Here is a 17,158-nt window from a genome sequence, read left to right on the forward strand (position 1 = left end):
AATTAGTGTAGAAAATTTACTTTAAGGGTTGCATCCTTAAGTCTAATTGTTTCTGTGCTGCATAATTTAGTGGGTTGTATGTGAGCTCCAGTTTTTTTGGTGTGATGAGCTGTTAAAGATGATAGTAAATGCATGAGTGTGTTCTATTTATTGTGTGCCCATCTTCTCCAAAGGCTGGTATGCTAGTTTATATGGAACAAGTTTAACTATCAGCTCTAAATCATATTGCTGTGTCTTCTTTCTGTCTTCAGGATTATGACCCTGAGAAACGTCGGAAAAACTCCCGTCGTGTAAGCTTTGCAGATACCATAAAGTAAGTTTAACCTGAAGGTTGCCAACCTACAGATTCTTTATGTATAAGAATGTACATCACAGGCAGTGAGCTGGTGGCCAGTGATACCATCAGGATTGTATAAATGCATGAGAATTGAAGTGAAGGAACTGAATATTATTGGGGGAGGATTCAAGTTTAGAGTCAGACCCCTCAGGAATTTGAAGAGATTCATAACCCAATCTTCTGCCTCTTACGCAAAGAATGCGAAAGGGTGAGCTTTCCTTTTAAGTGCAATAAAGTACCATGGAAGGTTACAGATACGTTCAGGAAGTTGTCTTTCTGAGCACTTTTGTTCAGGTATTTTGTAGAACATACAATATGGAGAAGTGCCGAAACCAAACGTGATTATTTTAACTTGGTTTTAAATGGAACATCCTTTGCTGCAGTAGAAATAAACTTGTATAGTTTATGAAATGGCTATTCTGTTCTTTGTTTCAGAGTTTTCCAGACAGATTTTCAAACTAATGTGGCAGAGCCAGAAAATACAGGTAAAATATGCTTTCTTTTTCAATTACAAGGTCTACAAAACTGTTGGCCAGTGGACTTTCAGCATGCCTGCAGCTATGTAAGCAGAACTAGAACGGTCAGTCGTGGCTAGGGAAGGGCAGGGCTAAATGTCAGTGGCTGACATGTCTGATTCAGCCTATGTAACTGCATGAGGCTGAGAGCCTATCAGTTAACAGATTTGTGGAACATATAACTGAGAGATGTTGATAGATCAATATAAACTTTCCTAGTCTATATATTTAACAATTTGCATCCAGTTTCTACAGATCCAGCGCAATAACCTTCTTTATACTCCGAGCGCCCAAAAATTAGTCTTTCAAGTACCTGGAAAGAATTAATAGAGGGCACATCAAAAATCAGAAAGGATGGAACACCTTTTTACTGTAGTTAATTCCTATCTGAATGTCTTGATGCAGCTTCTCATATTGTTGCTTTAATATTTGTATTCTCATTTTATTTTTAGAGCAAGCAACAAATGGAAGGAATCAAGTCCTATTTAACCAGTAAGTATGGAAAATTCCCCTTTTGGACATCTAAAGAGCTACGGTCCTGAATGGGGGAAAAAAAAATCCTTACGTAACACAGCTTAAGTTGCCTGTAAGCTGCATGGCCGTGCAGCTCCCTATCAAGTGCCGTGCAGGCACTGAAGGCACCTGCTGGGATAGTGCCACCCCACCCCAAGCCCTAATCTAGCTCAGCCTCCACTCTCCTGTGGCTGAGAGAGGGAAAGTCTGAAGTCAGCTCCAGCCTGAACTTGCTGTGGCTGGAGCTCTCCTACCTCAGCTGCAACTCTGCCTTGAGATGGGCCTCCCATGACCAGATGACCTGCCTCACAGACCTGTTGGGGCAGCTGCAGCTGAGGCATCCCGGCTGCAGCTCCAACACTGCCTGGCTCAAACCTGTGGGGGGAGATGATTGCCTTCCCCACTGCCACAGCAAGAACTGGTGCTTGCCCCACAGCCAAAGTGCTGCTCTGAGGAGAGAGAGCTGGTGCGAGTCTACTCCTCACAGTAGCCCTGGAGCATCCTCCTGCAATCCAAACTCTTCAGCCCAGCCCCACCCCAGTTGGAGCCCTCATACTCTGCTCACCTGGCCCCACCCCAGAGCCTGCATCCCCTGCCAGAGCTTCTTGCATCCCATCCCTCTGCCCCTGGAGTGAGCCCGCTCCCACACTCAGAACCTCTTGGCCCCACCCCATCACGTGAATTTTATGTGCACCAGTGTGAAGGTGACGTGTGACAAACTACCTCCATTTTGTTGTACGTAACAACATTGATTCTGCACAGTGACAATATGTGGTGGCGGTGGGGCCAAGAGGTTCATAGTGTGGGAGGGGAGCTCAGAGTTGGGGAGATGAGTGCTTTGGCTGAGGATGAGAGTTGAGGTGCAGAGGGATCAGAGCTGGGGCAAAGAGTTGGAGTGCGGGGTGAAGGCTGTGCCTGGGAGTGTGGGATCTGGAATGGGGGTGGTGATTGAGGGGTTTTTGCTAAAGGCTCCCGTGGGAGAGAAGGCTCCCTCCAGTCCCCTTTCATGGCAGCAGCTCAGGGCCAGTTGAGAGGCGCCAGTCTTCCAGCTGTGGCAGCTCCAGGAAGGCTGGGATGGGCTGGGAGAAGGGTGCCTCTCTCCCACCTACTGCAGGTGTGTGCTGGTAGGGAAGTCAGGGGGAGAACTTTGAGAAAGTGCCTCTCCCCCATCTGCAGCAGCTTAGATGGAACCCTATTCAGGGGTGGGAAAACGTAGAGGGAACACTGAGCACAACCCTCAAAATCAGTGGTTTCTCTCAAAAACAAAATTAACCATGGAGTACCCTTACTTTAAAAATTAGTTTAGTGGGTTTAGATTGGTTTTTGAAAAGATAAGAATCTTGAAGAAAGCACATGTTCAGCTCAGCCACTCCGAATAATAATACTGTATGAATCCTGGTATTCACCACTAGTCATAACTCCCAAAGAACCTAGAACAGTTTCTTCAGGTTTTTAATGTTTAATTCTTATGAAGGAAGTGAAAATCATTGGGAACAAAGCCCAGAGTTTTCTGAAAGATTTGTGAAGGAATGACGAAAATAAGACCTGCATGTTTCAAAGGCTTTCACTTCCTATGCAGTATTGTGGTACCAGCATGATAGTATTTGCACTTCAAAAACCATTCAGTGTGGGCGGGAAAGATAGTTCGGATCATATGTACGCTAGATACAATGTTTTTAATGTTTTATCTCTTTGAGGTGAATCCTACTGAGTTTAAAAAGAAAAAGAAGTCCTGTGGTGCCTTGTAGACTAACAGATATTTTGGCGCATAAGCTTTCCTGGGTAAAGACCTGCTTCGTCAGATGCATGGGTTAGGGGTCATTTCAGAGTATGGTTTAAAGAGGGAGTCTCAGTCAAGAAGGCCAGAGTTGACAAGGTCTGTTCAGCTGTGGAAGATGTGGCCCATTGTCAGCAATTAATGTGGAGTTGTGAACATCAAGAGAGGAGAAATCAAGTCAGTTCAGTCAGGGAGGATGTGGCCCGTTATCAGTAGCTAATGTGGAGGTGTGAACATCAAGAGCAGAGAAAATGCTTTTGTAATTGGCCAGCCACTCCCAGTCTCTGTACAATCATTGGTTGATGGTGTCAAATCTGCAAATGAATTGCACTGTGCAGTTTCTCTTTGGAATTTATTTTTGAAGCTTTTTTGTTGTAGGACTATAAAGACTAACAGAATTTATTAGGTGATGAGCTTTCATGGGACAGACTTGCTTCTGACCTAATGAATTATTTTGTTAGTCTTTAAAGTGCTACTTGACTGCTTTTTTGTTTTGATAGAATACAGACTAACATGGCGACTCTCTCTCTGTCATTGTTGTAGGACTGCTACTTTTAAATCTGTTACTGAGTGTCCAGGGAGATTGAAGTATTCTCCAACAGGTTTTTGTATGTTACCTTTCCTGATGTCTGATTTATGGCCATTTATTCTTTTTTGTAGAGACTGTCCAGTTTGGCCAATGTAAATTGCAGTGGGGCATTGCTGGCACATGATGGCATATATTATATTAGTAGACGTGCAGGTAAAGGAGCCCCTCATGGTATGGTTGATGTGGTTAGGTCCTGTGATGATATCGCTGGTGTAGATATGTGACCAGAGTTGGCAGCGAGATTTGTTGCAGGGATTGGTTCCAGGTTTGGAGTTACTGTGGTGTGGTCTATAGTTGCTGGTGATAATTTGTTTAAAGTTGGCAGGCTGTCTGTTAGGTGAGAACTGGCCTGCCTCCCAACGTCTGTGAGAGCAAAGGATCATTGTCCTACCGAGTTTACTAATTCATGCTACAAATACACCTCATTTCATGCTGAAGACAAGCCTGTGGAATCTGGGCTCTAAGGCCTTGTCTGAATGAGGGGGAATGGAGTTTACTCTAAATCACACTTACATTTTTTAAAAGTTTTAAAAATATATCGAAGCACCTTGTGAATGGAAGACTTTAGTGCCTTTTTAATACATTTTAGTTGGTGAGGGAGGAGCTTAGGATTGGCCACAACCTGCTGACATTTTTAAGAGTCAAGCCCTGTCCAGGTACTAACATATTTTAAACCAACTCCGTTCTGTCCTCCCTCATACCCTCATTGTGCTAATGTCTGTCAGTCTGAAAAGGCAGTAAAGGACATTGATAGAAGAGGATATCAGAAGCCATATTGCGAGAAAAATAAGGTGCTCATTTTATACTCTCCTTTCCCTGAGACAGAATGATTGGAGCCTGTTAGTTCATAGAACATTCAACTTAAAACTGCCTTAAAGCTCAGTGGGAAAGGAGCCTAATTAGAAGACCTGGGTTTAGATTGAGGAATTAATTTTAGCCCTTCTTTCTTTCAGTATGCAAAGTATTTGGGATCAGCAGTATCATCTTTACATGTAATAATGCAATAATTTCTTGGGTTAAGGGCTGTCCTCAGCATTGGGCTGAAGCTTTGTATATTACAGATCAGATCTACTCACAGCATCTGATACTTGCTGTTCAATACCTGAACTCTGTTTCATGCCTAATGCTCACTTCATGCTATACTACTAAAATGAGAAACCTATGTTTGAAATCTTTTAATAACCTGTTTATTTAAAACTCCTTTTTTTAAGGAATGAAGGAGCTGAAGCTGTTCAGTGTGAGATTACAGGTAAGTCTGAAAGTAGATTTTATTAACAGGTTACTTTTTAGAACTCTTGTGTAACCAGGCTTTTTGCCCCATAAACTACTTGGCAAACATTCAGCTGTAAGACCTCAGCTACTTCCTTGCAAGGGACTGCTGAAAACTTATTTGTCCTAGTAGACAGTATTTTTGTTCAGTTCACATTCAGTTACTGATACATATAGACTAAATTCAGATTCTCATTTCCTGTGATACTGAACTGAAGTGATGCAATACTTTTTTCTCTTGAAAGGGATGGACACTTTGCTTCATGCCCCAATACAGACACTGGGGCAGCAGAGTGAGGTATGTGAATACTTTTTCTTTCACAATGAGAAAAATTGCATTGATTTGTGTTGGAAGTAAGAGTCCTAACCAGCACAGATGAATGTGCCATTTAAAATGTAACAGTTGTTGAACAAACAGGATCTTTCTTCACAATTATCTCGGAAAGAGAAGAATGCTTGTGCTTTCTTCCAAGTGCTTTCTCCCAGTCTGATCGATATCATTCTGAGATGCTGCAGACTTTTTTATGTTAATGTAGCTTGCTAAATTTCCCTGTTAGAGAGATCTTGTAATCTTAGTTATGTAAATCACTGAACTTGCATTTTTTTCTCTTGACTCATGCATCGAACAGGATGTAATCCAGTGTTGTAGAATAGGGGTCAGCAACCTTTCTGAGGTGGAGGGCTGAAGTTTGACCTTTTGACCTCTATGGATGGTCTGAGTGCTGGTGATACTTGTAAAAGTCACTAATAGTTCGACTTACAACTCATTTCATAAATAAGATGCAGAGCTCTACAGTTTAGGTGGTGGTTGATAGCATTAAGCTGGTCTTTTGTTAATCCACATGTGCAGTGGCTTTGAGCAAGCTCCTGGCTAGATGGGGGAGGAAGGGGAAGGGCTGAGCTCCTGCCTTGTGTGCCAATGAAAATCGGGTTGTGTGCCACTCTTGGCACCTGAGTGAGGGGGTTGCTGACCCCAGTTGTAGCACATGTTCAATCTTTTTGATTTTCAGCCAGGCGTTTGCCAAGGTACTTGCTGCTATTGTAACACCCTTTGACTTTTTCTAGTTTGGGACTTAACTATGTGATATCTGATAGAAGCTAACTAAAATGTTCTATAGACAAGGCAGGGTATGCTTTGACATATGCTAAACTGATCCAGTTTAAGCCTATGCTCCTGATTGTTTTAGAAAAGCCCAAGCAGGTTATGCTTTTTCTAACATACTGCTTATTGTTTGCATTGCATGAAAGTATTGCACTTTAAAGTATGTATGGAGTTTTTTCCTTGATCTACATTTTATAAAATATGAGGACCCTGGTCAGTTGTGGATCATTATTGATCAGTTTTCTTTTACTACATTAGATTGTTTTTGCCTGACCAAATCTCTGCTTCATTATCTTCTTGGTTGTGGGTAAAAGTTATATAATTTCCAGATCTCATTGTTGATATGAGCATACATATGTAGGCAACAAGGCAGGACTTTTGGTTGCAGCCAAGAAGAAAAGATTAGGCTACAACATATGATTAGGGAAAAAAGGGGACATTTTTGGTTTATAACTGACCCTCACTTTGATTCGGCTATAATTTAAGCAAAATAGATCCAAAGCATCTCAAGTTGATATATCACTAAAGTTTGGAAGTAAACTCTTACTATTTAAAAAAATGCTAAAAATAGTGTTATGCTGTAATTACGGAGCCCTGTCTCTTACCTTGAAGGCTTTCACTTTTACCTATAGCCGTGTCTGTACTTACTACTCATCTAGCAGGTCAGATTCAATTGACAGTCTTTCTTTTATTAAAAATAAAACTGGCCTTTAGGCCACATTAATTGAGCCTTGTTTAAACAAAATAATTGGTTTAGTACTTCTTGTAAATATCAATAACTCTTGTTTCCTGTCCTTCATTAGTGGCATGAGAACAATCAAACGAATAAGAATGACAGGACACTCATCTTTTTGGATGAAAACGAAATGGATATGACAGCTAGTCACACTGCAGTGATCACACGTAACCTTAAAAGCAATGAAGAAATTGACAAACCTCAGAAAATAGACATCAAATCATTTTTAGCTGGGTTAACATCTAAAAATGAAGAGCCAGAAATGAGGAAGGAATTGCGATTTTTCAGTGATCCTACAGAGGCAAATTATGCATGTCCGTCTCTTCAACAGAAGCCAGACTTTGAGCCCATAAAGAAAATAGATTTCAATGAATTCTTGAGAAGGCTGAAGTCAAATAGAACGTCTGTCAGCCCCACTTTTGAAGGACCTGACAAGGAGAACCTGTTTTTTGTCCCTACGCAAGTTCCAGAAAGTAGTTCATCTTCTCCAGTGAAGAGTGTATATTCCCATGCACAAGAGAACACAAGCAATATGACTAGAATCTTCAGAGGACAAGATGATGGAATGGATATTACAAATTGTCATGTATCTTCCATTAATACCATGTTCCCTAACACTTGTGAGATTGTATCAAAGCAATTAGGCTGTGGGGAAGTTACTATGGCTTGTGGAGATATGGGCGTGACTGCCAGTCAAACAGTAAATATGTCTGTCCCCAAAATTAACACATTCAACATTGAGAAACAAAGTCAGAACATCAGAATGGATTTATCATCCAATTTTGTGGCTGACCATTCTAGATTAAACAGAAAATCTGACCATCAATTGATTGTTCCACAAGGCTCCCAACAGCGTGTTGAAAAGAAAACTGTAAGTGTTGAAGTTGAGGAGGATATTACTAGAAGCCATACTATCTTGACAGACAATCACAATGTATCAGAGACCTCTGATCAAGGTTTCAGATCAAGGACTGTGGTTCCTGGATGTGTTTCTTCTGAGCCTGTCTTCCATGGTAATAAAACCGTTGTCTTTTCTAGTGGTAACGATATGGAAATGACTGGGAATTGCACAATTGACAACTGTAATGAAACTTCCAGAGGAACTGGCAGGTGTTTCTATGAAGCTTTTCAAAAACCAGGAAATTCCTGCTCTTTGCTAATGGAAAAAACAGTTTCAAGGAATGATGACATGGACATTACAAAATGTCAAATTTCAGATAATCACATTCTCAAGCAGTGTAAAAATAATTCCCGGACAATATCTTTTGTTCTAGATAATGGTCATGAAAAAGCTATCCAAAGTCATAGAGCTGCTTCTGAGACTTTGGGGCCAGATTCAAGTGCAAATCCTGGTTCTTGGACTTCTTTGGACACATTTCAACACAGGGCAGGGACCTCGCTGATCGTTTCACTGCCAAGTGACAAAACAATAGTCTTCTCAGGAGAAGATATGGACTTGACTACAAGTCACATTGCCAAGGATGCTGAAGTGGGCATTGGAAGTCACCTTCCTCCTATGTCTGCTGATATGAAATTCAAGCCTAAAATTTTTGGAAGCAAATCCAGCTCTTCTAATTTAAATGATCAGGAAGAAATGGGAATAAGTAAATGTCATGCTTTAGTTATTGACAATCAAAACACTGAAATAGCTGCAAGCCAAAAACAAATTCAGCCTAAAACTATTTCAGAAGAGAACTGGGACAAAGAAGTGAATGAAGCTGTAAGTTTTGTAATCCTTGACAAGGAAAATGCACTTTCAGGAATGGGTGATCACATGGATATTAAAAGAAGCAATCCCAAGACCATGATTTTTTCATCACAAGAGCAAGAGATGGAAGTCCCTAAAAGCCCTACCATTGCCAGCAACACCTGTGTGCTGAAACTTTTGCAAAGACAAAACTGTGAAATATCTCAGCAATTGAGGCAAAGTCTAGTTAACCCTTCACTTGCCTGTACTAATGACAACACTGTTTTTCCAGATGATCAAAGTATGGACATAACCAGAAATCACACTGCTGCTCTTAACTTTCCTCCGATTCTTGCAGCACAAGAATATGAGTGTACGCATACTCAGAACAGTATAATATCTGAACCACAACAGCTACAAAATAAGACCCTCTTCTTTTCTGGTGGTTCTGATATAGATATTACCAGAAGTCAGACTGCAGCAATAGAATGTGGGAGCCTCAGAAAGAACTCAGATCAAAAGAATGGCACTCCTGGAAATAATCAAATTCCAGACCGCGGTACTGCAAGGTTTTCTTTCACTTCCAGTGATGATGTCCTTCCCTCTGGAATTGAAGAAAATGTACCTTTTGGGAAGACAGCAGGAATCCATAATTTTGGGAAGACAGCAGGAATCCATATTGACTCCAAAAATTCTGAATCACAACAGCAAAGCCATACTATGGCAGAGTTAAACAAGGTACCATCAAACACTGCAAATTTCGAGAAACTTTCTTCAACACATAAAGCTTCACTTTCTTCAAAACAGGACTTCACTAAAAGTCATGCTATTGAGAATGATGACATGCATTTGAGGTGTGCTGAACAGCCATCACTAGCGAGGATATCAATGCCAGATACAAAAGATTCACAGAGGGCTTCTCTTTCGGAAAAGTCAGATGTGTTTTTCTCTGCAGAAAATGTGGATTTGACTGGTAGCTGTGTAGTAAATGTTCTTGATACAGTTTTAATGAAAAGAAAAGACAATACTTTACTTCCAAAGAAAAAGGATTTCATCTCATGCCGCACCACTACAGCTGCAGATAGCCTGCAGCAACAAAAAGGTGGTGAGTGCCCCTTGATGCATACCAAGATGTTAAGCAGAAATGGCTTAATATCGTTGTCTTTTTCAAATGAGAAGACTGTCATATTTTCAGCAGATGATGATGGTATGGAGATGACCAAAAGTCACACCATGACAACAGACAACAAAATATATCTACAAGGCCAGAGTTCAAATAATATAAGACCCTTAACTGCTGCAGATAAAACTGTTGTATTTACATGCAATGATGAGATGGAAATAACTAGACCCAATACTATTGTAATTGACAAACCTTTGGAAAAGACTTTATCCGAAACTGTGGCAGCACAAGGTAAAGAAACTGGAAGGAAGAATCCGATTGGATCAAGCAGTGAAAAGACTGTTGTGTTTTCGCTGGGTGATGAGAATCATATGGACATGACTGAATGTCACACTGTGATAAAAGAAAAAAATTACCTACGAGGTGAGAGTTCAAATAATGTAATACCCTTAATTCCTGCAGATAAAACTGTTGTATTTACATGCAGTGATGACATGGAAATAACTAGACCCAATACTATTGTAATTGACAAACCTTTGGAAAAGATTTTATCCCAAACTGTGGCAGCACAAAGTAAAGAAACTGGAAGGAAGAATCCGATTGGATCAAGCAGTGAAAAGACTGTTGTGTTTTCGCTGGGTGATGAGAATCATGTGGACATGACTGAATGTCACACTGTGGTAAAAGAAAAAAATTACCTACGAGGCGAGAGTTCAAATAATGTAATACCCTTAATTCCTGCAGATAAAACTGTTGTATTTACATGCAATGATGACATGGAAATAACTAGACCCAATACTATTGTAATTGACAAACCTTTGGAAAAGATTTTATCCCAAACTGTGGCAGTACAAAGTAAAGAAACTGGAAGGAAGAATCCGATTGGATCAAGCAGTGAAAAGACTGTTGTGTTTTCGCTGGGTGATGAGAATCATATGGACATGACTGAATGTCACACTGTGATAAAAGAAAAAAATTACCTACGAGGCGAGAGTTCAAATAATGTAATACCCTTAATTCCTGCAGATAAAACTGTTGTATTTACATGCAATGATGACATGGAAATAACTAGACCCAATACTATTGTAATTGACAAACCTTTGGAAAAGATTTTATCCCAAACTGTGGCAGCACAAAGTAAAGAAACTGGAAGGAAGAATCCGACTGGATCAAGCAGTGAAAAGACTGTTGTGTTTTCGCTGGGTGATGAGAATCATATGGACATGACTGAATGTCACACTGTGGTAAAAGAAAAAAATTACCTACGAGGCGAGAGTTCAGATAATGTAATACCCTTAATTCCTGCAGATAAAACTGTTGTATTTACATGCAATGATGACATGGAAATAACTAGACTCAACACTGTTGTAACTGATAACCCAACACAAAAGGTTGCACCCCAGACTGTGCCAGAGCAAGGTAAAGGGGACAGAGGAAAGCATGTGATTGGATCAAGCACTGAGAAGGCTGTTGTGTTTTCATGGGGAGGAGAGAATGACATGGAGATCACAGAAAGCCATACAGCAGCAATAAGCCATGAAATCCTTTCTCAAGATGAGAGAGCACCTCATGCTCAGTCTGCATTTCATGGAGATGAAATGGTGTTGGCATTTAATCAGGATGATATGGAAATAACTGAATCTCACAATACTGATACAACTATGAAAAAAGGCATGCATGTGGATAGATTAAAACTGGATATGGGGGTTGGACAGGAAGCTTTTTCAAATAGCAAAACAGTTGTTTTTGCAGTGGGTGATGATATGGAGACCACTAAAATCCATAAAGTGTTCTTAGATTATGAAGTTGCCCAACAAAGTATACAAACTATCCATGCTGGTCCTGTGTTTCCTGCTAATAAAACAATTGTGTTTACATATGACCAGGAGAAGATGGATATCACTGCATCTCACACGGTTGCTATTAATAGTAATAATCTTAAAGGCTCCGAGGACCAAGAAGTATCAAGTAAAAGCCACAAGCAGCAGAACTTGTGTAGAACATCAGCTCCTACCTGTGGAGAGAGAACACATTTTTTGCATACAGAAGATTTGGGTAAAGGATGCCACTCTGATGTTGGGGACAATCATGGACCGGATTTCCCTGCTTTATCAGTTTTAATGTTTCCGGGTAAAAAGGAAGAAAGAGAGATATTGAAAATCCACAGTGATGCCACAGAAAAATCCATTGTACCCATCTCTCTGTCAATTCCAGAAGTCACTTCAGATAGTGTTCAGGAACCACAGAATGTTAATAACTTTTCCAAGGGTAGCTCAAGTTCTGTATACTGCCGGGATCTCAAAAACCAAGTAAAACCTAAATCAAAGAGAGTGTCTTTCAAGCTTCCAGAGAACCAGATAGAATCCTCAACTTACAATGTAGAAAGTCAAAGAAAAGATGTTGCTGAAAATAGTCTCCTGGGTGGTGAAGGAGAAAATGGTAATAACGTGTCTCAAGTACTAGACTGGAATTTGAAGTCTCACTTATCTAAGGAGACCATTAATAGTTTGAATACGGGTGCAGTTAACATGTTGGATACTGGAAATATAGATCTGAAAAACAATCCAGGGACGTTGACTTCATATAGACATGAACACGGTCCTGCAGAGTTAGATACTGATGGCACAGACGTTATTTCTCACAAAGAGACTAAGGAAAACGAGGGAGTGTCTGCTGAATGGGAAGAACTTAAAAGAGATACTGAAAAGACTAAGCAATTCTCCCAAGACAGTGACATGCCTGCAGAAAAAGTAGATCCCAAACTTTTGCCTGAATTATCAGAAATTGTTAATATTTGTTCAAAGATAAAAAATTTGAAAAGGAAGTATGATGTTTTCCCTGTCTCTCAAATGGCTGCTACGTCTAATCTGTCTGAAAATTTCCCAAAATTGCCAACACAGCCAGAAGAACTTTTGAGTTTAGGAAAAGATGTTGAAAAGGGGTCAACCAATGCATTGTATAACAAAGAAGAGGAAAATGTATATTTTGAAAATGGAGATGGTCCTACTGACCCTCTCTCAGACACAACACATACAGGTAAATTGCAGGTGAGAAATCTGCCCCTAGGTATCTTCCCACCTAAATTGCCAAACAAAAGAAATTCCACTGCTTCAAGTGTAAAAGATCTCAATGCCAAATCGGTAGATGGAGTAGAAATTCAGGGTTCGGAAATAAATATAGTCACCAGCAATACTTCTGACAACGTCTGTTCCACTGGCAGGCAAAACTTGAGCCCTTCTCAGTATATAGATGAGGAATTGCTTCCTACGTGTCCAGAGGAATTGGATTCAGTTGAGTTTGTAAGTTATGAACCTCTTGATGGAGCCTATAATGAGATGAACAAAAAAGCGATCTTTCAGAATAAAAGCAACCAATTAGAGGAGCAAGAAACTTGCAAAAACCAGAAGAGAGCTTGGGAACAAGAGAAAGAGGAACTCCATAAAGAAAAGAAGATGAAGAGGATTGAGAGCTGGGATGGAGATACCACAAAGGAACAACAGGTGAGCCTAACTAATCGGTAATCAGAATATGATCAAGTGTCACAGGGTTTTGATTTCATTTGCCTAAATTACAGGAGTGTGAATTTAGAAATTTCTTAGTGTAGTCTTTATTCTGAGATTTTACCTAATCATCAGTTCATTACTCTTCATGGTGTTCCCTACCTTTCCCTACTATCTTACCCTATCTCTTGCTGTAGCCACAAAAGAAATTGATGTGTACAGCGCCCATCTGAAGTGAGAGGAATTTGGGATGACAGAGTACAGAATCTTATGCAACTTTTAAAGCACCTACCGTTAATAATTTCATGGGGTTTTTTTTGTAGTATGTGTTTTTCGTTAGGTTCCTATTAAATTCACGGCCACGAGAATTGAATCACAAACCCTGAAATTTTTTTTTCGTGTGCTTTTACTCTACACCCTGCGTTCCCAAACTGGGGGGTGTGAAGAAATTCCGGGGGGGGTGCAAGGTGACCGCGCCCCCCCCCACCTGAAGAAGGAGCTGACCTTTCCTTCCGGCTCTCAGCCTCTGCCATTTCACATGGGTGACCCAGTGCAGCCAGTATAAAAAGCAGGCAGCCAGCAAAGACCCATGTGGAGCTAGCTGCCTTCTGCAAAGATGAGCGAGCGTGGGTTGGGAGGGTGGGGAGGAGGAGGATGGGATTAAATGGGAGGCTGGGAGTGCTGGGCTGAGGTGAAGGGGATGGGAACGGGGAATAGCGGGGGGCTGGTGGTGCCTGGCTTTGTGGGATGGGAGGGGCTCGCGTGGGTAGCTCACAGGGCTTGTGAGGCTCAGGTGGTTGGCTGGCTTTTGGGACTAGTAGTAGTTTGGCAGGTGGCCCCAGCTTGTTAGGGTTCAGGTGGCTCAGGCTGACGGCTCGCCCTGGGACTGTGGGGCTTGGGTGGCTCAGGCTGGTGGGTGGGCAGCTGGCCCCAGCAGCATGGGGCTCAGGTGGCTTGGGATGGTAGGTGGGCGGCTGGCCCTGGCAGCGTGGGGCTTGAGTGGGCAGTTTGGGCAGCTGGGCTGTAGCTGGGGCAGGCCTCTGCTCAGTGGGCAGCTGGTGGGTGGGCTGGCCCAGGTGACTGGCGGGTGGGTGGGTGGCTGGGCCTGACAGTGCTGGGCTCAGGCAGACAGCTCTGGCAGTGCAGGTCTCAGGTGGGTGGGTGGCTGTCATGGTCGACTCTGGCGGCTGGCACAGGGCTCAGGTAGCTGGCCAGATGAGGTTGCACCAAGGACCTACAAAGGCCAAGAAAACTTTTTGCTTAGTTTTAATTTTAAATAACATTTTGCATCAAGTTTTTGTATTTATTTTAAATTACTAATTGAATTTTTTGTTAAAGGGGGGTTGGATGATGGTAACAAAGAGGCGGAGGGGCATAAGGATTTCTCAAAAATCAAAAGGGGGACGTAATGCTGAAGAGTTTGGGAACCGCCGCTCTATACTACACAGATTTCTTAGGGGAGACCAGCATTTCTTATGCTGGGGGTCCTGACCCAAAAGGGAATTGCTGGAAGGTTACAAGGTTATTTTAGGGGGGATAATGGTATTGCCACTCTTACTTTTACACTACCTTTAGAGCTGGGTGGCTGGAAAATGGCAGCTGTTGTCTGGGGCACTCATCTATGAAGGCAGCACCCACCAGTTGCAGTTCAGGAATGAGGATGGCAATACCATATCATCTTTACTTGTGTGCTGCTGCTGCAGGTGGATGCTCTGCCTTCATACTTGGGCTCCTGGCTAGCAGCCATCACTCTCCAGCTGTCCAATTCTGAAGGCAGCACCTCCAGCAGCAGCACAGAAGTAAGGGTAGCAGTACCACCATTCTTTTACAATAACCTTCCAACCCTCAACAATTGCTTTTAGGGTCAAGATCCCTACTATTCCAACACTGAAATTTCAGGTTTAAGTATCTGAAATGATGGAATTGATTATTTTAAAAATCAAATGACGGTGAAACTGACAAAAATGTATCATGAATTTTGTAGGCCCCTACATCTAAACATGATCTGCTATTGAAAGTCATAATATGGCTGTTGTACACCAAGTGTCTTAATAAATATTTGTTCTCTTAACACTCTTTGATTTTAGGCTACCGCCAGCATCATTTTATCTCACAGTCAAGCAGAAACTCATGAGGGTGAAAATCCTTCAAGTGTATCAGCTAAAAGCCTAGAGAGGACCAACTCTAGCAACAGCAGCTGCCTGGATTCTCTTAAAACTGACACAGATTTTAGTAGTAAGACTCTCTTGGCAATATTCACCTAAAACTGTTAAATTATTTCAGTTTTAAGTAGTTCAGTGGATAAGGAGCTCTTACCAGTATGTCATGTAAGCTGTTTATAGTACTATGAATTAATCTTTTTAAGCTCTTAGATTCTGTGCAGGGTGGGTTGATTTTATACCAAGATGATTTAAAAAAGAATTTATTTAAATCAAGTTAACAACAAGCTAATACTGTGCTTAAAGTGCACTTAATTTTGGAGTAAAACGCATTGGACTCACTGGTACTTCTGTTTTTTGAGAACACAAGTATAGAATGGGCTTTTCTTGGGAAAAGCTGAGGTATGCGGAAGTAAAATAAGGAATAATCTTGAGGCATCACCATTATGGTCTGTGGATATGACCCAGAAATAAGGGGCATGCTTTATGTAGTACAACACAAAATTAGAAAATGACACTCAGCGACAGCAGGCAACTCTAGATTTCTCTTACGGCAGCTTGCTGTATTGTATACTTGAGTGATAGATTCTAACTCTATTTAGCTGTAAGTGTATATGTAGCAGGTTTGTGGTGAAGTTTAATTGTAACTGTTGTTTATAAATAAGAACTTAAGTATTTTATTGATTTAAAACATTGATTTTTTTTAAAAAATCATCAATTTTTATCCACCCTGATTTTGTAGAAGAGTAGAAATTTTAATGGGATTTTTCCTAAAAAGTGAGTTAGAAAAAGGAAGACTCTGTTACAAGTTGAAGAGATGCCTGCAATAATTTTACTTGGCCCTGACCAGAAATAGTGGTTGCACTCATAAGAGCGGCTCATATGTCACGGATCAAATGAGATAATATAGGTGGAACTAATAGAACATGTAACAGGGAGAACTGGGTCTTCTGTATAGACTGTACAGATAAGTGTCTCATTTGATTATTCAAACAAATTAGATTTGAAATTTGGAAATATGCTTTGAACAGAAAATCAAATTAAAATGTAACTTAAAGCCAAAAACAGTCTTGAAATTGGAGAAAGTTGAAGGTAAGATTCATAAACAACTTAACTCTGATTCTGTAACTATTTTCACCATCAGCCTAATAAGTCATGTAACTAATATTTAGGATATATTCTAACACACAAACATTAGACATTTAATATAATTAACACTAATGAACTTTCCAATTACCTCAAATTTCCCCAACTATATTTCTTTGACTACTAAGCACTGGCCTACCCTGGAAACTTACATCAGCTTAACTACACCACTGAGAAGTGTGGAGAGACGGTTAAATCAGCCTAACTCCCAGTGTAGAGAGTGATGTATCAACAAAGGGCTTCTCCTCTTGCAATAAGTACTGTCTCTTGAGGAGTACCTATGCCAATGGGAGAAGCTGTGCCTTTGGTATAGGTAGTGTCTTCACTGATCCCTATAGTGGTGCATCAGCACTGCTGCAGTACTGTAACTAGATGAGTCCTGAATAAGCAAATGCTTAGGTAGCAAAAGCATTGTTCAGATGGTTTGAAGGTCAAACTCTGAATTATATGAAAATTGTTATAATCTGGTATGGACCTACAGTCACGATGCCATAGGGTTTTATTTTTGAATCACAGTAATTGTTTTTCTCTCTAGTGCAACAAAGTAGTCAGAAGGAGCGTCAGCTTCTCATGGACAGTATTTGCGAAGAGAATTTATTTGAGGTACATAGATATCTAAAAGGCTTTTGATTTTTTTCCCTAATGAGAAACATTTCCTGTCTCCCCTTAGATATTCTTTGGGCTGCACCCTTACTAATGAGCATA

At 40.9% G+C, this 17,158-nt stretch overlaps 1 protein-coding gene across 1 annotated transcript in view; it reads left to right on the forward strand.

Annotated features, from left to right (window-relative positions):
- KNL1 (kinetochore scaffold 1) overlaps positions 1–17,158 on the forward strand; it is a 44,274-nt gene that overhangs the window by 8,286 nt on the left and 18,830 nt on the right. The window contains exons 4-13 of the mRNA XM_074998850.1: positions 252–313; positions 773–822; positions 1,305–1,344; positions 4,943–4,980; positions 5,246–5,298; positions 6,906–9,345; positions 9,403–9,789; positions 10,354–13,148; positions 15,236–15,383; positions 16,989–17,056. Coding sequence (XP_074854951.1) covers positions 252–313; positions 773–822; positions 1,305–1,344; positions 4,943–4,980; positions 5,246–5,298; positions 6,906–9,345; positions 9,403–9,789; positions 10,354–13,148; positions 15,236–15,383; positions 16,989–17,056 — 6,081 coding nt within the window. The remainder of the gene's footprint in view (positions 1–251; positions 314–772; positions 823–1,304; positions 1,345–4,942; positions 4,981–5,245; positions 5,299–6,905; positions 9,346–9,402; positions 9,790–10,353; positions 13,149–15,235; positions 15,384–16,988; positions 17,057–17,158) is intronic.

Source organism: Carettochelys insculpta, chromosome 6 (assembly GCF_033958435.1).
Source record: "Carettochelys insculpta isolate YL-2023 chromosome 6, ASM3395843v1, whole genome shotgun sequence".
NCBI classification, from domain to species: Eukaryota; Metazoa; Chordata; order Testudines; family Carettochelyidae; genus Carettochelys; species Carettochelys insculpta.